The sequence below is a fragment of the Calypte anna genome, chromosome 1 (genome assembly GCF_003957555.1).
Source record: "Calypte anna isolate BGI_N300 chromosome 1, bCalAnn1_v1.p, whole genome shotgun sequence".
NCBI lineage: Eukaryota > Metazoa > Chordata > Aves > Apodiformes > Trochilidae > Calypte > Calypte anna.
In genome coordinates, this window is record NC_044244.1 from 167,271,312 (window position 1) to 167,293,952 (window position 22,641).

Consider the following 22,641-nt stretch of genomic DNA (forward strand, 5'->3'; position numbering starts at 1 on the left):
CCTTTCCTTTCTCTCTTTGCTTTCCTTCTCTTGCAAGTTCCAAATCTTGCAGCTTGCTTCTGAGAGCTAGTCTTTGAATTAGTATCTTTTATTTTTAAAGGAATGGATGATCTTTATGATAATTTTTATACACCTCCATTCGTGATCCTTCTGCCCAGCCAGATTCTAGATAAATTTCTCATAGCAAATTACCCACATTACTTTTTGGGGTAGACAATGCCCTCTTCCTTATCATTTAAGAGCACTGACAATGTGAGACATGAAATACTGCACCTGGTACTGCCATGGTTCATGCAGATGGATGTAGGCAAGTCCTTCCCACATTACAAGAGTGGAGTACACACGCATCTACTCTTCGTAATCATGATAACAGTTCCCAAATGTTCCTCAGAACACTCCTCTCCTAAATCCTTTCTTTCATTTCTTTTTTTATATAACGAAGCAAAACCGATTTGTTGTCTGTAACAGTAGGCAGATTTCTTAATCTTCTAACATACATAATGCCTAGAACAAACTGTTTCTCCATTTGCAATAGCATATGGTAACACAGTTTTCCAACTCTTCTTTTTTTCCCCTGTGAAGTTTAAAGCAGAAAAATATGTATTTTTCTGTACCTTCTATTTGTCTATAACAAAACTTGAACTTTGGAGACCACATTTATGGAAAAACTTATCCACCTCATAAGAAGCTTGCTGTAAGATTTTCTAGGACTACCTGTTACAGTTTGGCTTGTAAAGCAATGACTAAGTGACATTAATGACTGCATCTCCAGTAGTTTCAACCAAAATACTTACCAGATACTGCATGGCAATGGATCGTCGGAGAGGCCCAGGAGGACCAATAAGAAAGACATCCTGGCCAAGAAGATCTTTCTGCATTATCCATCTTAAATGGTGGACTACAGACTGGGCCAAAGAATCTGTCACTTTGAAAGAAACATGAACAATGTATTTTTAAGATTTGAAAAGTGATATATACCTTGCCATTTACACATTTTTTTGTTCTTATCTCCAAAAATATAACAAAGAAACTAAGACGTCCTGCCCTCAAGCTAGACAGCTGAAAAGCAGGGAATTCCATACACAGTTTATATTAGACTATTTCATTTACACATAAGTTTATACACCTATCTTACCCTTTGTTTTTCTAAGCCCAACTCACCCTCAAAACAAAAAGTAGGAAAATATGTTGTTAATTCTCATTTCACATTTTCATATTAAATGGATCAATGCAAAGACTAGTTTTTATCACCCAATGTTGAATGGACTTGTCAGCAGTAGTTAATATAATATAGATTAATATAGATACATTATTAATAATTTGTAAAATTTATCCAGACTATAGCCCAATGCTTCTGTAAATCACGAACAACAACAACAAAAAAACAAACAAAAAAAAATAGTGCGCTTGCACCAGGCTAAGATTTCTGTTCAGAGATATATTTAATTTGCTGTTTTCTTAAAAGAAAACTGCATTATTGTCTACATTTCGACACAATGAAACACAAACTTCAATTATGAAGAAAATGCAAATCTTGCAATATCACTATATCAAGGCCTTTCCAAATTGTAACAAAAAACAACTGAAAGCTGATCCACTTATTACTTTTATTACTACAAGACTCTTTGTATTTTTAAAAGCAGTAACATGATTATAATTAAACTAAAACCTTTACCACATATGTACAAATGTTGCCTGCACTGAAAAGCACCATGCAGAAAGAGTGCACTGAAGTAGGGGCACTATTGCCTCTGCTGTACATCTTTCTGTTCCCAGAATACTTCCTCATGTACCCCTCAGCAAAGCCTGACCCTTTCTCAAAGCAAAGGCAAAAAGCACAAAAAGGTGCAGCAGGAGAAGGAGAACACAACCAAACCAAGAGGAAGATTTATGTATGCATGTAGGTATATGGTTGCTTTTAGAAAAAACCTAAAAAGAGTGACCATGGAGTTTGGGGCTGTAGTCTCAAGGGTGGTGTCTGGGATGCTGAAGTGCAGTAAGAAAGGAGCAAGTGATACCCCTGTACTCAGCGCTGGTGAGGCCACACCTTGAGTCCTGTGTCCAGTTCTGGGCCCCTCAGTTTAGGAAGGATATCGAGGTCCTGTAAGGGTGACAGAGCCCTGGAACAGGCTGCCCAGGGAGGTCGTGGAGTCTCCTTCACTGGAGACATTCAAAACCCGCCTGGACACGTTCCTATGCGAAGTGCTCTAGGTGGCCCTGCTCTGGCAGGGGGGGTTGGACTAGATGATCTTTCGAGGTCCCCTCCAACCCCAAGGATTCTATGATTCTATGAATAGGTCCAAAGGAGGGCAATCAGGCTGGTGAAGGGACTTAAGCACATATCCTATCAAGAGAGGCTGAGGGAGCTGGGACTGTTCAGTCTGGAGGAGGCCCAGAGGAGACCTCATCACTCTCTACAACTCCCTGAAAGGAGGGAGTAGCCAGGGGGGGTTGGTCTCTTTTCCCAGGCAACTCTCAGCAAGACAAGAGGGCACGGTCTCAAGCTCTGCCAGGGGAGGTTTAGGTTGGACATTAGAAAGAATTTCTTTACGAAGAGGGTGATCAGACATTGGAATGGGCTGCCCAGGGAAGTAGTGGATTCTCTGTCCCTGGAGATATTTAAAAAGAGACTGGATGTGGCACTCAGTGCCATGGTCTGATAACTGCAGCGGTAGTGGATCAAGGGTTGGACTCGATGATCTCTGAGGTCCCTTCCAACCCAGCCAATTCTATGATTCTGTAATCTTCAAATCAGTACTTGGTTATTTACCCTTTTTCAGTGTGACTACAGTTTGCAACAAGAAGCTGGAATGTTAGAAACCTCAGTTCTACATCAGTTTCCCTGAGACAGGGGAAGCCATACATGCTGGGCAGAGTTGAGGATGGCAGTCCCTGAGTTCTGAGGGACTTCAGCTCACTGTTGACTCTTTGTATAGCAGAACTAAAATTCATTTCTATAAAATCACAGAAACAGTAGGAAATGACTGAATGAGATTCAAGGAAGATTTTTCAAGCATGAAGATGGCTAAGGAAAACCCTAGAAAAAAATTTTAATAGAACGTTTTGGTCTGGCAATCAGTAAAGCCATTTGAAATCTTCCACTTCAGAGAATCATAGAATCATAGAATCGACTGGGTTGGAAGGGACCTCAGAGATCATCAAGTCCAACCAAAATCTACTTTAGCCTTAACAATGATATAAACGGGAATAAAATACACGTCAGTGAGTAATCTATGCATTAGGATTATCAGATTATTTTAAATAAGCATTTCAGGCCTGCTTTTTTGTGCTCTTTTCTGAACAACTGTCGATGTGCTGAGGATTATTTTTCATATATAGTACGGTAAGATGTTATAAATGTAAGTACATTACCACTTCTTCACTTCAAGACTATTTTCCAATAGCAATGCACGTCACATGTACCTCACACAACAGGTCAAGTGCTAATAACATTTTCCTTTCTCTGAGATTTTTCAAGAAAATTAAGCAAGTTCCTATTACATGAATGCTTTGAACATGTTCTGTTCAAATTTTGTTATTGGACAAGTATGGAAATTTGAAAGGCACCACACCACACAAAAAAAGGCATTACATTAAAGGTACCACTGACATTGAAAGACAGAGATCTCACCAAGAGGCACATTCATTATTGCTTCTCCCTGTTTTATCAACTTGCCAATGTGCCTCTAGTGTATTTTTGTAATAGCTGTTCAAAAAAAAGAAAAAGTTATTTAACTTAAAGTTGACAAATAAGTCTGAAAATCTTGCTGAAGCAGTGAAATCTTTCATGTCAGAAGTCATGCATTAGAAACGTGGCAAAACCAGTTTGACACAGCATGGCTGCAAATGCCTCTGGTGTAATTCACATTAACATGTCTGTCTAGCTATCATATTTTTTTATTTTTAGGATGGCCTCAAGAAAAAACTCGGGTCAGACTTAAAAGCAGCATCATAAATAGAAACAGGGTTTAGGAACTTTCAGTAGCATCTGCAAAACAAACTGTCGTGCAACAGACAACACAAGTGTACAGCATTCAAAAAAAAATCTAAAATCTTAGGAATGTGATTCCCCTGCAAAACTTAAGGGATATTTGTAAAAGACAGTCACAGTCCTTTCACTGTTCTTAACCACTCCACTTCATTTTAACAGGCTACTTTTAAAAAACTCCTAGGATTTCCTAACTACTTTTTTATATTTTGAGAAAAGGACATGAAAGACACAACACCTTCTTGATACATTTCCTGGGAAATGGTTTCATCACTTCACCACTCACATCGATCTCCTCACACACAGATGACAGCCAGACCAATTATAATACATGTTTTCAATCACAAAGTCAGCACACTGACCATCTGCAAACTCACTCAAAGGAATCCTCTTAAAAATAGCACCAACAATTCAAAGCAAGAATTGCTTAAGGTGAACTGTCATGACAGCAGCTTCCACTTGTCAGTTCCTTCTATTCTAACATAGTATCTTTCCATCACTCCAGATATTCAGCAAAACTACATCAGTTTCCCAGTTATGTCCTTCTAAAATATATAATTTTCTTTGTATATGTAGTATATGCTGCATAAGCTGTTTCCAAAGCAACTTCAGATACACATACACAGTCTGGTATATTGTTCCTATATATTTAGACTACTTGTATCATGGTACCTTCATTCCAAAGCTTTTACATTTTCTCTAACATGACTTGAAAAAATTCCTTTCTGTTCAAGTACTCTATATTAACCTATATATTAATCTATATCAAGCACCATATAATCACCTTCAATGACATTTATAAGACAGGGCAAATTAGCCGAAAAAAGCATCAGCATGTCGATTACAGCAATTTTTATTAATTAACCCATGAATCAAATAGCATCTAACACAAACTGGGTTTGCACAATCTGTTTTGTGGCACTCTGCTGATTAGCAGCAGTTGAGTAGCTGGCCCTGTATTCTTAATCTGCAGGATGGTGCGTAGGAAGCATCTACACATCTACAGCATATTCTCAAAGACACCATCTGGCACATGCAGGAGAGTAGTCAGTGGTAAAAATTTGCTATTCCTGAGTATCAAGGATGGCCACTGAAAGAAAATTCATTCTATTGCTTTATAATATGTGGTAAGTAGGACAGCACCTAGCAGGATGTGCGCAAGCATTTTGTAAAGTGAGCAGCTGAAGCTAGAGCTTATCCCCAGATACCAAAAGAAGAAAATGTTGTAGATAGATTTTGAAGCAAATGCAGCAGCTGCTCTTGTTTGATCCACAAATCAGCTTTTGAGAAAACGAAGACTGAAATGGCTATGCTAGCCTCGGAAATTTTCCAGTTCACTCACACATGAGTTCTTGGCACATGCTACGCTCACTGAAGCCGTAAGATTCACTGGAGATAGCAGACACTATCTGCTGGCAAGTCCTTGTGTCCCACCTACAGAAGAAAACCCATAAATGAAGCAGAACCTACTTCTTCCCACTGTTTAGAGACAGTTAAATGAACTGATTCCCAAGAATATCTATTCCAGATGTGTACAAAATACATCAGAGCTCATGTCCCTGTATGACTCTAGTTTGGTCAATCACATAATAACCAACAGACACTTAGAAGGCATCAATAGCTATAATTTTCAACAGAACTAAAAAACAAACAAACAAAAAACTTCTGCATACCCTCCCTGAACCTTTGCTACAGTGCATGGGAGGCAAAAGTTCACAAGGGAAAAAAAGATCTCCCTCTTGTCCAATTACTGAGGGGGTCCTTTAGCTTTCTTTCCATGGCAGCTCACAGTATTTCCAGCACAGCGAGCGGCTGCTGCAAAATATGGTTGAGGAAGAAGGGGGCAAGGAGGGAAGTCTTTGTCTAAAAACAGAAGCATATTTCAGAAATGGAAAATGTTAAAAAAAAAAATTCTGAGCTCACTGAGATTTATTTCAGAGCTTGATGAGGCTGAAGGACAACAAAGGAAGAAAGTGAGTTACCCAGCACAGGCTGAGGCAAGGTGAAGAGGAAGTCAGCCCTATGTGGCCTGCTGTCAGCTGCTCTCATTTAGCACTTTGCAAGTAAAACACTGCTGCTCTTCCAATTTTACACTGATGCACAAAGCTGAAAAAGATTTTTCAAAGTCTCATAACATCACTGCATAGCAGAGAGTTTTCATGGGAATATTATTTTTCCTCATAAATTTTTCATGGAAACAGTCTTCATTCCAAAAATTTTTGTTCTCGTGGTGGTAAGGAAACAAGTTATAAGTCTTTGCAGGGGCTTAGAAAGGGGGAAGTTAGTTCTTGGATGAGACCATAAACTCATTTATCATTTTTCCTCTGAGCTGATTGCTTCACAGGAAGGTATTAAGATCTACACAGGTAAATCACATTTCACCACGAGTATAAATGAAAAGAATATTAAAAAATTACGTAAAACCAAAAGCTTTCTGGAAGGAACTCTGAATCAGATTCAGAAGAGTCACAAGTTTCTCTTAGTGACATATAAACATGGAATATATGAAACTATTCTCAGTTGGATGTACAACTCATGGGGAAATAGCCAGTGCAATAATCTGTAGCTCAGACTCCAACTGGAGGGAAACACTGTGCCTGCTTCTGACCACAGCAGCTCAGTCCAGCCCTGAAAGGTTTGAGAGATTCTAGAAAAGAGCAGGAAGAGTTATCACTAGAAATTTGCATTCTGTCTAGAAAATAAATGACTGAAAACTATAACAACTGCTTTCCAATATGCAAGTGAAGAATCACAGTTAAGCAAAAAGTCATAATTATGTTAGATAGAGCAAACCTCAGGACCTACAGTATGCCCCGAAAAATTCAAATGAGGTATCAGCTTTTTTCACAAAAAGAAAATCATTAATTACTGCAGCACAGTGTGCAGAGAGGTTATGGAATCTATGCCACCATCCCATTTTAAGAACAAGGAAGACAAACATCTCAGAAGTGGTTTAGATTCAGCTGACCCAGCTTTGTAGCACAAGGAACAGAGCAGACAATGCCCTGAGCTCCCCCTAACCCTGCCCTGTAGGTTTCCATGTCCCCACTTCTTTCTGTGCTGCACTCTCTGTCTAAAGAACAAGGACAATGGTACAAAGCATTCAGAACTCTACACACCAAAAACCTGACTATTTCGGATGCTGGGTTAGGTGGTAACAAAGTAGCAGATCAGTTGCAGGCCCAAATGAAACCTCAAATTGCTGAAATGATGACCATCTGACAGCAGACATCTTTCCTTAGGCTAGGAAAGAGGAAGCTTACTGAGAGAAGTCTTTGTTGGCACAGAATTACAGTCACCATGCAGCGTAGAATCCGAGACAACCTGTCTCTGTGCCTGCTGCACCCTGACACTCAGATTTGAAGTTAACAGAAAGAAGAACAAACACATATTCCAGCACAATTCTGAAGATACTCTGAGCAATACCTGAACACACACTCCTGTCCCTGCTTCAGCATGCAGTGCACACCACTCTGGGAGAAGCAAGAGACATCTTTCTGTTAAGGCAATTCTGATCTCAGGAACTGCTGGCACCACTGAGCCTACTACAGAGAAATAACCCCAATTTCCTCATCATTAAATCAATTCCTCTTCAAGCACAGAAATCCATTTAGTGCTATTTTTATTTTAATGTATTTCATTATTATACACACAACCCTTCTGTTTCAAATTTCTCACAATAATTAGTTTTTCATATATCTCAACAGACAAAATTAACAGGATTTATCACTTAATCCCTTGAACGCACATAGGTCACTTTTGATCACATACTGGGGAGGGTGCTCAGTCTCAGGACACCTGGAACAAAACCAGACTCTGAAATTCCACACCTCAGCACAGTTGCATGTAATATAACTACAGCCAAACTCCCAAAGGCACTTGCACTTTCAGAGAGCAGCAGAGCTGACATGATGCTGGAAGAGAACATCCCTTTTCCTGCCTTAATGAGGATTTGCTGTCATTGAACAAAGTGTCCTGGAAGAGCTGTGCTAGGAATTGTTTTGTCAAGATTAATAAATACATGAAATATCATGTACATTGTCATTTAAATAAAATTTCCACAAGCCATTAATGAAAGCAGTGCAGTGACATGAACTCAACACAAAATTAAATGAATGTGTATTCTCACACACCTTCTTAGATCTAAACTGTTGTGGAAAGCTGTACAAAGTTTGTCCAAAGTATAATTAAAGAAACAACTTTGCTTTTCAGGCATGGTGAGATTTTAAAAATGTAAGTTTTATTTTTACTGATAAAATATCAAGCAATGCAAAAATAAATGCCCTTTTTCCAGAGTGTGTCAGATGCAGGTATGATAGAAATCCCATTAATGAAATTCCCTTGTGTATGACTCATTTTTACTTGTCACTTCTAAAAACAAAAATAACAATTGAGATTTCATGTACCTTTAATTATCATCTTCCAAGAAAAAGCCACTTGACAACAAGAGCAAAACAAATTAATATTTTACATTAACACTCAAAATGGAGTACTTCATCTAGAACTTTCTAGGTACCTAGCATATAACCTGAAAAGCAAAGACACTAAGTTAACCAACAGTACCTATCCATGTATTTCTGCAAAATGTAACAAGGATTAATAAAGTAGTTAAAAATCAGCTTGTTAACACAAGAATGAAATATTTTGGTATCAATTATGTGACAAAATGACAAACGTGAAGCTTTGTAGGCTCTTAATACATTCACATTCCTCATTGTGTTACTTTTTTTTTTTTCAGATTTTAAGGCTATTTTTAAACCTAGAATAATAATGCTGTGTTTAGAATAAGTTATAACCTCCTTAAGATTTGCTGTAAATTATAGATATGTACTTTCAACATCACTACATTTTAACATGGCTTTTATTGGGCAGAGTAACAAAAGCAGAAACATTCTATGCTACACAAACATTGGGCTAGGAAACATGTCATACACAGTGTTAGGAAATGAACTGCAGCTCCCTCCTCTTAGTACTTACTCAACTGCAAGCATTTCAATGTCTGAGACCTTTTCAGTGATATTTCCCACTTAAGATTACCAAATTATGTCTAGTCTTAGTTTAGAAGGAATCAGGTAAACGACATGGTCATTTAAATGTAATATTACATGTAATAGATTACATGTAATATTTACATGTTACATAATAAGTTTTAAATACATAACATTTCAGTTTATACATTAACATAATTGCATATTTATACTAATCTGTTTTACATTAGAACATCTTGTATCTACAGCAGTCATTCACAAGGCAAAACAAACAGTCCTCAAAAAAGGGAAAAAATGTGTTAATGCATATAGTCTAAATGCCTCAGAAAAAGGTGATAATTGACATGAAGTCAATATAATCCACTTAATTTCACTAAAGTAACATAACTTTATTCTCCACTTTAACATAACCATAGAACTTAAACACTAAGAGGTAAAAAATTTCCTAAATTCCAATATATGAAGAAACTGTTCTCAAGAGATTTCAAATATTTGTTTTTAAATTTTAACTAATTTTAATACTACTTTAATTAATTTTACTTAATTTTAACTAATTTAATTAATTAGCTTAATTTAACTAATTTAATATTTGGCTGCATAAACAAAATTTTGCATCTTGAGTAATCCTATTCTAAATACATGAATACTGCTGAATAAGAGTATCCCAAGCAGGCTCCTTCATTCTGGATTATTGAAAAAAAAAACAAACGCAACAAATGCAACAAACAACAGGGTACTGGTTGATGAGAAGCTCAACACAAGCAGGTAATGTCTGCTTGAAGCCAACCATATCCTGGGCAGCATCAAAAGAAGGGTGGCCATGGGTTGAGAGAGATGAATCTCCCTCCCTGCTCCACTCTCCTGAGATGCCACCTGGAGTACTGCGTGCAGTTCTGGTGCCCACAGTTTCAGGAGGACACGGAGCTCTTGGAAAGAGAAAGGCCACAAAGATGATTTGCACCTCTCCTATGAAGACAGGGTAAGAGAGCTGGGGTTGTTCAGCTTGGAGAAGAGAAGGCTCTGAGCAGACTTTTAGTGGCCTTGAGTATCTCCAGGGATGAGGCCTCAACTGGGCAAGCTGTTCCATTTTTCCGCTGTCCTCAAGGTAAAATATTTTTTTCTAATATCCAATTTAAATCTATTTTTCTCTAATTTCAAACCACTGCCCCTCATCTCCACAGGCCCTTGCAAACAGTCCATCTCCAAACACCCTGCAGGCCCTTTCAGACACTGGAAGGTCACTATTAGGTCTCCTTGGATCATTCTTTTTTCCAGGCTGAACAACCCCAGCTCCCTCAGCCTTTCTTTATATGAGAGGTGTTCCAGCCCCCTGATCACTTTCGTAACCCTGCTCTGGATCTGCTCCATCAGGTCCATGTCCCTCCTGTATTGAGGGCTCCAGAATTGGATGCAATACTCCAGGTGACATCTTACAGAGCAAAGTGGCAGAATCCCCTCTCTCAGATTGCTGGCCATGCTTCTTTTGATGCAGCCCAGGATGCAATTGGCCTTCTGGGCTGCAGCCACACACTTCTGGCTCATGTCAAGCTTTTTGTCCACCAGCACCCCCAAGTCCTTTCCTGCAGGGCTGCTTTCTAAAACCTCATCCCCAAGCATGTACTGATAGTGCAGCTTGTTCAATGAGAGTGGACTTATACTGGGTATAGAAGACATTCTTTCCTGTGAGGGTGGTGAGACTGACAGAGGCTGCCCAGAGGAGGTGTGGCTGCCCCTCCCTGAAAGTGTTCAAGGCCAGTTAGGGTGGTGCTTTGAGAAACCTGGGCTAGAGGGAGGTGTCCCTGCTCCTAGCAGTTGGAACTACATGATCTTTAAGGTCAACCCAACCCAAACCATTCTATGATTCCATATTTAATAACTGTTTTGCTATCTTTTTCCTTCTTAAAATCATTACCTAGAAAAATCTGATTGATTCTACCAAATGTTTTCCCAATTCTCCTACCTTCCCAGTTCAAAGAACTGAAAGACATGCTGCTGAAGCAAGTTGGAGCTAACATTTATCTCACCAAAAAGCACAGATTGACCAAAACTTTTAACAGTGACTGGCACGGTGTGAAGAGTGGAAAGGAGGGAGGCATTTATAAAATTAAAACATTTGGTTTAGCACAGAAAACCAGAAAGCAAAACAACCTACAAGAAATAGAAAGGTGTGAAACAGATCACATTAGTCATTGACATAGACAACTGATGCCCTTACTTCATGATGTGAATGAGAAAACAGGCATACAAAATAAATTATGAAAGCAAAAATCTATCACTTAAGAAGCTATAAAAACTAATAATACAGAGCAGCACTTCTCAATTGTTAGGCTGCACTCCCAGGGAATTATCACGATATGAGAAGTGTCATTAGAGTCTGAAACAGAAGCCCTTTCTTCATGGGCTACCCCATAACAACAAGGGCTGACACAGAGCATTGGACATCTTTGGTACCTTAGATCACCTGGCAGGAAAGCACCACAGTGCAAAGCTCACTGGGAAATGGGAATTAAGCAGCCTACAATCCAGATGCAGTTCAGCTACCTGGCCTGCCAGACTACTGGCAGACCACACTAGTGCAAGACTGAAAGCAAACAAAATCTTCCTCTCTATACTGCTCTCTGAGGCATCTTATGTAATTGAAGGTGTTCCTGCTCATTGCAAAAGAGGGTTGGACTAGGTCACAGAATCACAGCATTGTCAGAGTAGGAAGGGACCTCTAGAGATGATGTAGTTCAACTCTCCCACTAAAGCAGGATCACTTAAAGTACATTACACAGGACTGCATCCAGACGAGTTCTGAATATCCCCAGAAGACCTCTAAAGGTCCCTTCCAACCCAAACAATTCTATGATTCTATATTCTTGTTACGTTTCTGGAAGGATAAACATTTCAGAAAAAAAATGTTGCATGTTAGGCTAGAGTTAAGAAGCAGTAATGTAAACATGTTAATCCTAACACAGGTCCACTATCCCACAGTAACTACAAAATCAAGAACCACAGAAACACAGACTGGTTGAGGTTGGAAGGGACCACTCAATGTCACCTAGTCCAACACTCCTGTCAAGCAGGGCCACATCAAGGCTGTCTGATAAATTGAAGTCCTGCTGCCTAAGAACACAATATAAACCTCACACAGCAGCTCCTGCCCTTTCTGATACTGTTCTAGCAGCACTCCCTGTACACGTTAACATTCCTCTTGCCCTCAGTATCCCTTCCCCAGCACTTATCTGCCATCTGCCAGCTGTGCAGTAGCAAGTTAATTGTTGCTGTTATCAATGCCATCCAAAAATCCCTGTGCTCCAGCACTTTTCTTGGGGTCTGTTTGAAAACGTCATGGAATGAACTGAGACATGCTCAGACATAAATTCACTCCAAGTGAATGACTACACATGGTTTCCAGCTACAGAACCTTGCAAGCCCAGCAATGACAGTCACTGGGGTATTCTCAATGTTTGGTCCTGTCTAAGTATAGTGTAAGACTTATAAACCCATTCAGAATCCCACATGTGATTGGTTTGGGTCTGAAAATTTATCTGGATAGGGAAAAAAAAAAAAAAAAAGCAGTTGTTGGTGGATATTTATTAAACTTTGGACATCCAGCACATGTAAATGTGCTGAATAAATGGCCACTGATCATCTTGGATCCTCTGAAAACTGTTGGCCTGTACTGACCTAGGAAATGCCACAATGAAAACATGATTCACTTGATCCATGGTTCAAAAGGAAAAGCTCAAGAAGCATGTATTCTCAACAAATGAATAGGAAGTACAGATGGCTGCAAATTTATGGCTTTTAATAAGGCATCAAAATGTAATGTGAATTACTTTTAAGTAACTGCATATGCATTGCTAATACGCACAATTAGCTGTGTCTTTTGTTGAGTATTTAATGGCATTTTTTTCTCACTATGCAACTGAACTGTCATTAGCTTGATTGCAAAGGTCTGTGTGTTCACTGACAACAATAATGTGACAATCTGGGAATACTAAACACCATAGTAAACAAACACCATACATCTGTCAGACAGCAGAAAACTCCTAGGACATATAACCTTATTGCAACCCAATAATAATTTTAAACTGCCACAGCTTTAAAACCAAACAATTTCAGATTACTGTATTATTTTAGAAGTAAAAGCTGGATGAGACCCCTTTTGAAAAAAATATTTAGACACAAATGAACCTTTTACTGTTCCACTCACCAATGGAACAAGTTACAGTCAGAATTCAGAGATTCCTATACAAACAGCCGAACCAGAGATATAGTAAAGAACTCTTCAAAGACAACCTTCCCCAAATTGCTTGCTTTTTCAAAAGGCATTTCTTATATAACTTAAGTAATGTCAGTGGGATGGCTTGAGAGAATATTTTTTTTAAATAAAACCTTGAAACTAATACAAAAGGAAAGCAGATTCTTACTGTAGTTCTGTGGAACAAGTTCTGGGTTCTTCGGTGTTTTGAGTTTAAGAGATACATCTCCAATAGTGACAGTATCACCTAGAAAAGAGAAAAGCCTTTTAATTTCCACATATATTTCAAGTGTTTCATGTCCTTATATTAAAGTCATAGGCCTGCTGCTGACTGTATCCTTACAAAGCAGTCTCCAGTGTGCTGAGAACTATTTAGCTTACTAATTAGGCTATGCTGCCTTTTGATAGGTCAGGTACTAGGACAATTTATGTTTAATTATTATTCCTTTAATTTTTTTCTTTTTTTGCTGTTGTTATAACCACAGCTTAGTTTGTTGGGAGCTATGGAATTCAACCTCACTGTACAACCTCATTCCAGTTATCCTTGTTGATGTATGAAATTAAGACTACAGCCTATTTGTCTGAAGAACTAACAGTGAGAAACATTTCAGGGGCGATGATTTTCCTGAGTTTTCAAAGCAACCTGAAACAACACCTGTAGCAGGTACAAAATGAAGCTTGTCCTATGAAAAGAGGCAACTAAAACTTCTCCTGCATGCTCTGTGTGTATGGTTGCAGAACCTGGCACCTTTCTCAGGCTCGTGAGGTCTCAAGCATTTCTTGCTCTGGATTTCACCAGCACTAGAACACATGACTCTTTTATTTACTGTCTCTTACAAGGACTTTCATGTCTTATCTGTCTTTCTGCAACCACTGGCTTGATTTAGATTTCAGGGCATGCGTTGTGCACTTTGTTGTGGAAATCAGAAGTGAAATCTAGTTCAGAGCCAGGAAATGGGTGAGCACCAAGAAGGTGTTGGTCACACAGAAAAACAGCACAACACCCAAAAACCTGTGAAGCCAAGAAAATGACCTACAGCCCGGTTTATTTTTTTCAAGAGACCATCTGGCCATGCAAATGAGTACATAAGTATTAAGACCATGAAACTAAGATGATTCTAGTAAACATGTTTTTTCCATTACTGTTGCTGAAGATAACACCACCTTCACTGCCCGACAGGGATTGCAGTGCATGTGTGAGGAGGGAGAGGATTACTGGAGTAAGACTGCTGCATGGGGTGTGGTTTTGCCACAGGACTCTGATGACACTGCCTTTCCATGAACTGAGGCCAGGTTTTGAAACCGGTTCTTGTGCCTGTGCTTTTCTCAGAAACAAGATGTTGAAAGCACACAGCCCACAGACAAGATCCAATGCTGAAATTCCTTTTGTAGATCTGCATCTTGTTCTACTCCATTTAACAGGACCCAGACTGTGGCTGCCTATCTCAAGCACCACTTAAGGAGTCACAGAGTTCAGAGCCATGGTGGAAAACAGAGAGATGCCAAAGAGGAAGCTTGTCCCATTAAAAGAGGCAACTAAAACTTCTCCCATACAACCAGTAGCTCTCCTTTCAGTCAGCAATGACTCTAGTTCTGCAAGCAAATGTAGTTCTCTTCCACCAAATCCAGGTGTTATTGCTCATCTCACAAGACTGAGAATCCTCACATTCTGACAGGACTCACTTTTCCATGGGAAAGGTTACACATTAGAACTACATTTAAAACAGTCAGAGGAGAATCACCTACAGCAACAAACAGGATGCAGCAAAGAAGGGATTATAGCCAATTTTCTCCCAAATTTAAGGGCTTAACAACCATGCTGAGACTGAGATTCAGAGCCTGACATACATCCCTGCACATGGGTCTGTGTTGCTCCAGAAGACAAAACAATCAGATCCTTATTTTTCCCTAAAATATTGGTAGAAGGCAGTAAGATGGTGGTTGTTACTGCATTTTATGCAACAGTACTGTGCTTCAGTGGCATGCCAGGAAGTGGGCAACTTAGGGAACAGCAGCACTGCCAAATAAAAGGTGGCCAAGGGTTCATCCCTGGTCCTAAGGGGAAGCAGCACCAAGCAGTTCCCACTGTCCCTAGTACAACTTAGCACACTTCTCTGGCAGATCTGTACAGAAGCCAAGAAGTGAAATGGACCCAAACAGAGCTGGGGCTAAGCTAATGACTAGGCAGTGGTCTAGGGATTTAGCTCATTCCTGGCCCTGAATTAATTTCCCAGAACCACAGAATCAGCCAGGTTGGAAAGGACCTCTGAGCTAATCAAACATTGGACATTAATTCATTTCATTGAATTAAATGCACTGAGTCTACAGTTCAAATGCACCTAAACGTACTGTGCTCTCTTCAGCTTGAAGCATTCAAACTCACTCAAAAAGAAAGTCTCACAACAGGGGGGTTGGTGCCCATTCTGGGAGCTGTTACATTATGCCAAAGATTCACTGGACAACAAACACAACCACTGTAGGGAATAAACTCTAGGCTTTAGACTTCCCATGGTTTTGCTCACTTCTCAAAGTTTTGAAGTAAAACTAGTTTACTGCCTAAGCATCATCTCCTTTTCACTTTCTTATGCTCCAGCTTCAGTCATTGACCAAAACGTCTCCAAGTTGATGAACAGATCCTTACATCCATATTTTGCTTCCTGCAGAAGTTGTCACCTCTCTCATTATCTCAGCTCTGAAGAATTTTAGCATTCTAAAAAGAGCAAGTTGCCTGATATATCCCTGGGAAATTAGTGTCAGTTTGTTTTCTCACCATTCCCCAGCCAACATGCAAGGAGGCAAGAACATATGACTAATTAGCTCCTAGCTTAAATCACCTCAGCACAAGTTGTAAACACTCTCAACCAGGACGCATGCACATACAGTCTTCCAAAACACAGCAGGGAGATGCTGAAACAACAACGTGTCAGACTTCTTCCATACACTGGAATGATGATATCATCTGCAGGAGTGAACTGTAATTACCTACTGAATTGGTACAGTACTGGAAAGCCTCACTTGCTTTCCTCTATTGCCCCCTCAAAAAAACTCCACAGTGGAGTTTGGTGTAGAAATAAAATGGAAACTGCACCTCTTAATGGTAGTAAGTCCATAACTTGGCAACCCTTGATCTACGTATCTAATCATATAGAAAAATTCTACAAATATTCCAGCCATTAACGGACTATACAAACCTCATGAAAAACAGGCTGGGAGGGAACTATACACAGGACATGGAGACAGATCAGAACTTGAAATCCCCAGCATACTGTTGGGGGGTATTTAGCTTTTCAGAGGTTTGTTGCTGCCTGGAGACAGATATTGCCTCCAGCTTGCATCTGTCCAAAAATCAAAAATACTAGAAGTGTTTAATAGAACTTTAAGTAACAATAAACTAAAGAAGCAGAGTCTATTTTCCTAGGTAAACGAGCACAGGGGTTATTAGCTCACTAATCTTACCACTTCCACACTTCCACCAGGACTATATTTTCTAGTCTCACTTTTTGCCTCTGTACTTGTTTAAAATCTCAGGTTTGGTTACTCCAATTCCATTTCATTTCCAAACTCTTTGAATAGAGATGTCATCCCAGACAGCTGTTTCCCAATGGCTCACCATCTGGCAAGGAACTGACAACAGCCTGCTTAGAAACATGCTGCTGCTGCTTCTTGAAGGTGCAGCTCTGTGGTGCACTTGGCACATTAGATCTGTCTTCTGTTTAAAAGCTCATACCACACCAGCTATCCATCCCCTCCTCTTACCCTCCCAAGAGAAGACTATTCCCTAATGCTATTATTTTTTCCTGTATCCTGAGAAGAAAAAGCCATTGCTGTTTAAATTATTTACAGCAACACTGGTCATATCTGAAGAAAACCAGACTCCGTCTCAACTACAATTTCGGAACTTCAGAAGCAGAAAAAAGTTTTATTTCTTCTTCTCAAGATTTTTCTGGTGAAATGACACATTCAGAAAAGAGAAGGAAATGAATAAATTTAAAAGGTTATTTTTAAATAAAGAATTCCTACACTGAATGAAAACACCCTTTACAGATCTGTACATGTGTTTGCATTTTTGAGCGCACAACAGAAACGGTTTCAATCTCATGTAAATCTTTATATTATCAGGCTTTTTATTAGATACCACAATGAAGATAAAGGAATGCTGAGGTCTTACGTGGCTAAAATTATTGCCTTTTGGCCTTCTCCATTCTGAATTTATGTGAGATTAGCACACTTCAATGGTCATTTTAATATATTACTCATTCACTTGTACACAGGCCATCCATCTGTTCTCAAGAGCCAATAACAGCAAGAGCATATTAGGACTGTCAAGGTGCTAAGGTTTGCTAATATTAATTTCTGTGTGATAAGGCTAAACCTATTAAAGTTAAAAATCTATATTCTACTCAAATGTATGTTTCCAGGTCTCAATTTCATTCTTATGTGAAGTAAAGGAATGAAAGAAAATACATTATATCTACCCAGTACATTGCCATAAGGGCACAGAAAAGAGTGTCAGCCCTCATCTTTCAAGAGTCAACTTATTTAGAAGAAATAGAAATTACACTTTCCAGGGTTTGGAAAAAGCAGTCCTCTCTCTCTCCACTACTTCCTTAATGCTTCCTTAATTTGCCATCTTTATGGCTGCAAACATTACACACAGTCACTGGGAAACGCTGTAACCTATTCTGCAACTTATTTTGGCACTGGCTGCTGCCGAAACACAAGAATATGGGGGTCAGGAACCCACTCCCTGAACTCACAAGGTTTGCTCCTTGACCTTCACTGCCTTCACATACAGATGAGGTAGAGGTACAGCATGACAGCTGCTGTTGACTGAAATAGTTGGATGCTTACACAACTGCTCCTAAAGCCTCCCCACAAATCAAATCACTGGAATAATTCTGGTTGCTGTAATGAAGCCCTGGAAGTACAACTATGGAGACAATGAACAATAGCAGGAATGTTAAGAGAAACATGAAACATGAAAGAATGAAGTATCTTAGATAGGTTTTGCTAGTGAAAAAAATATTGCTGGAACCACTCTTCATGCCAACATGTGATCTTCAACAGGATAATGACACAGGTAAAGTCAAAAAAGGGCAGTGTGCTGGAAGGCATTTGCAACCATCATCCACCAGTTCCATACACCAACAGACATAAGAAAAAAACCAGAAAACACCCAAAACTCCTTCTAAGCACATGGTTAAATTCATAGACTTCTTTCAAATTACACATTTTTATTACAATCACTTAGATCTTGCACACTGATGATAAATATCACATGATTCTGAAGCCTGATAGTTTTTACAGCTGGCTGTGTTATCCTTACATACTAGTGAGATCTTTTAGGCTTTAAACACAGGTTGGGTTAACAACTGGGGCTGACAAAGTTTTGGAAAGCATAGGAAGTGAACCCAGACAGGCAGAGCTGCAGAAAACAGCAAATGAAGCTGATGTATTTGGTACACACAAGTGACAATGTGTAAGTTGTTTTATAAACCATGAGCAGCTGAGACTTCCTTTGCCTGTAGTTTCTAAATGGTGATGATTTTTACTTTTCCAGCTCTTCAGTTTCCACCAAATTCAGCATTTGTTCCCACCCACTCCTTAAAGCATCTCTGGTATTTTGTATTCCATTTGATTTTTTTCAGAAGTTTCATATTACATACAGATAGATGCAAATAATTAAACTCCAGCAAACTGAACTATGTATAACTTCACTTTGTTCAGCTCATAGTGTTTCAACCACTAATAACTCTGCAGTCCACAAAATCTTGATTGTTTTCAGTCTTTTGGAAGGAAACTCAAAACCTGCAAAAAATCCTCATCTGATAGTCATGCTTCCACAACACTTTTTTTACTATAAATTAAGTTTCCTTCATTAAATAAGTTGTGCAAACTCAAACCCTTCATAGATATTTTTATCAGTCAAGGAGTCTTTCACTTTGAGACTGCTTAAGTGTCCCACTTAATACCTACAGCAATTCCTCCAGCAAAGCCATGTTTGCACTACAGAGACACAGCTGAAAAGCTAAACCTGGCTCCTTCACACCTAACAGGCAAAAATCAGGCAACAGTTTCTCCCTTACACTTAAAAGGCACCATCACAGACAGTAAATCCAGTCTGGCAGGGATGCTAGATCCAAATTACTGGGTAGACAGCAATTTGCTGTTTGCTTGACTGCTAAAAGCGTTCAGCCTTTTCAGAAGTATTTATTTTATCAGTAGGGGAGAGATGGGCAGCCTCACCACTGTTTAGGACATGACTTGTAATTACAGCAGCTGCATGGAAATAGCAAAATCACATATTGTACAGAAAATTTCAGACCACCTCTCTGTAACTTCTGTAACCTCAAAGGATTGATAGAGTCTGCAAAAGGACAGGCAGTCATTTTAAAAATAAAATTAATTACAAAAACTCAAACACCACACACAAAAACTAATTAATATTCATAATATAAAGGTCCCAAAATCACAGGAGCACAAAAAGCACTAAAATGAATAAGATGTTTCGGGTGCTGGGAGTACAAATATCACAAGTATTATCTCTTAATGTGCCTTTAATATGTCACAAGATTCCCTAGAGCTTTGAGATTTAAATCCTTCTGACAAAACTATTACAATTATTGATTGTAACTGGGAATAGTTGATAATTCATATACAGTGTATTCATTAATATTGCTGTTACACTCAGTTACATTCCATAGCACATGGAAATTATGAAGTATTTTTAGTAATATTGCACTTGCAACCATTTCATTTTGCCAGATTTCTTCTTGTTCTAAAGATTACTCATCCCAACCAAGGGCTGAAAATGATCAGTTACCCTATTCTTCAGACGCTTGTTTCATACATTGTTAACTTGTTCACTTTTATTCCTACTTGTTCCTTACCTTGTTAACGTAAATAACTCCAGGGTTTTTTAATACTTTCCTAAGTAACAATTTCTTTTCAAAAATTCTTGAAGGAATTTTATGCTTATCAATTCCTCCAAGCCTTTCATCCCAGAAAACATTTGAGAAACCAAATGCACATTTAAAAAAAAAGGACTGGTCAACTGATAAACAGATTAAAAAAATAATAATGATTTAAAAAAGAGATAAATTGTATTAGAGGGATGTAATTAAAGCTTTGGCACCATGAGACTCACTTGGGGTCATTCTAACTCCCCACTTTACAGCTGCTTATCCTTTGCTCTGTATTTAGCAGCTTTGTTGGTTTTGGCATTCATCCAGAAAAGTGCCAGCTACCCCAGGCATATGTCACCGTTTCCAGACAACACTTCTGCTCAGCACAGGCCTGTCATCTGTCTCAGAGGTCACCAGAGGACACTCCAGGGCAAGCTCAAGGTCAACCCCTTCTCTCATCACTGAGGGCTGCAGGCACACCGAAACACGCCGCAGCCCTGGCAACCCCTGACATGGATGCAGCTTTGCCTTAGCTGAAGAACAGAGCCCTGCGGTGCAGAAAGGGAAAGCATCCCTAAAGGGGGAGAAGGCGCTCGACTGGGAAGTGCAGATCCCACGGGCAGAGTCTGAGGGGCTGCTGTGACAAACATTTGGAAAGGGAAACTATGGAGAGCGTCCCTAAAAGGCTGGGCCCGAACTCTGCCCTTGCCTCTCATCCTCAGGAGCACGAGAAGGCACAGGGACTACTGCTGCGAACAGACCAAACCAGCAGCGCTAACCTGCCCAAACCAGCAGCGCTAACCTGCCCAAACCAGCTGTGCTAACCTGCCCAAGCCAGCGGTGTTAACCTGCCCAAGCCAGCGGTGTTAACCTGCCCAAGCCAGCTACATTAACCTACCCAAACCAGCTGTACTAACCTGCCCAAACCAGCTGTGCTAACCTGCCCAAGCCAGCTGCGTTAACCTACCCAAACCAGCTGTGCTACCCTGCCCAAACCAGCGGCGCTAACCTGCCCAAACCAGCGGCGCTAACCTGCCCAAACCAGCGGCGCTAACCTGCCCACACTAGCAGCACTAACCTGCCCAAACCATCAGGGCTAACCCGCCTAAACCAGCAGTGTCAGCCTGCCTGCAGGCCGGGCCCGGGCCGCCTGGCTGAGAGAGGGGCCGGGCTGCCAAGCTGAGCAGGCGCGGTGTCAGGGCCTGGGCAGCGAGGGAAGGCAGTGGGGAGGCTGTCGGGAGGCCCGGTCCGGCCATCCCGGGGTCCATGGGTCGTTACCTGAGCTGTGCAGCGCCCTGACCTCCAGGCGGCCGGACCGCGCCGCGGCCGGGCCCCCGCCCAGCACCTGCCGCAGGATCAGGCGGACCCTGCGCGCAGCGGGGCCCCCCGGCCCGCCGCCCAGGCACAACACCCGAGACTGCATAGGCCGCGGAGAGGCCGCTGCCGGTACCGATACCGCCGCCGGGCCGGGCTGGGCCGAGCCAAGCAGGGGAAGGGAAACGCCGCGGCACAAAGTCCCACCGGAAACTAGCGCCGGGCCGACCGGCGGCCGGGGCGGGTACGGCGGCTGCGGGCCGGCCCTGAGCGTGCCGCCGAGGTGCGTGGGGACGGGCGGTGGAGGGATCCTCTCGGCCCCATTTGTGTCGGAGGGAGTGAGGGGAAGACCTGGCTGGAGGGGGATGCAGCGGCAAGGGGAGTCCTCGGCCCTCTCGGGTCGCAGCGACGCGGTCATAGGGGGAGGAGATGGCGGACAGCCCGGCGGAGGGCACGATACCGGCCGTGTGTCCGATACCGGCTGTGTGTCCAGTCGGGAGAGTTGGGGCGTCAGCTCCGAGGACGACGTGATTTTTGTTTTGTTTTGTTCTGTTCTTTAAGAAAAGAGGCTGAACTCCATAGCTGGAAACGCTTAAAATGCTCTGGAAAGCAGGGTGTGGGCAGCGGTGTCTGAGGTAAACTCACTGCGCTGTTTCTTACCTCTGATTTCTTAAATCCCGCTGAATTCATGGGGCCTTGTGCCACCCCTCACCTGTGTCTTGGGGTTATTTTATACCTCAGGAGGACTTCGGACCTCGAGTCCGAATGTTTTGCACATGCATGGAGTAGGTGTGATTTCTGTAAAAGGTGATCCATGGAAACATTTGGAAACTGCCCCGTTTCAGCTGCTGTTTAGTGCTCTTGTATCTATGGAATAGCTTGGGAGAAAATTTTAGAATTAATTTGTGAAGGGCTGAAGCTGTCATGCTAAGCCTCATCCCAAAGCAAACCTAGTTGAGAGTTGGAGCTGAGCACCAGTAAAAGAGTGATGAAGGAGCTTAGCAGAAGGTAGAACCAGAGTCAAGTCACTGCCTCCACCACCTGTACATCAGTATCAGTGCCCCTGGGGTAGGAGGTTTTTTTCTCTAGTAAACCTGTTTCTTGCATGTTTTCAGCATCAGTTAGTTATCACACAGGAGAACTGCTACAGAGTAAGCTAAGCATCTATTCACACAAAGACAGACACAGACTTATAAG

The 22,641-nt window shown here is 40.9% G+C and overlaps 1 protein-coding gene across 1 annotated transcript in view; it reads right to left on the bottom strand.

Moving 5' to 3' along the window:
- Positions 1–21,697, bottom strand: part of VWA8 (von Willebrand factor A domain containing 8) — a 177,130-nt gene extending 155,433 nt beyond the window's left edge. The window contains exons 1-3 of the mRNA XM_030469238.1: positions 21,409–21,697; positions 13,395–13,472; positions 795–925 (exon numbers count right to left, since the gene is read on the bottom strand). Coding sequence (XP_030325098.1) covers positions 795–925; positions 13,395–13,472; positions 21,409–21,553 — 354 coding nt within the window. The 5' untranslated portion in view covers positions 21,554–21,697. The remainder of the gene's footprint in view (positions 1–794; positions 926–13,394; positions 13,473–21,408) is intronic.
- Positions 21,698–22,641: the final 944 nt, after the last annotated feature.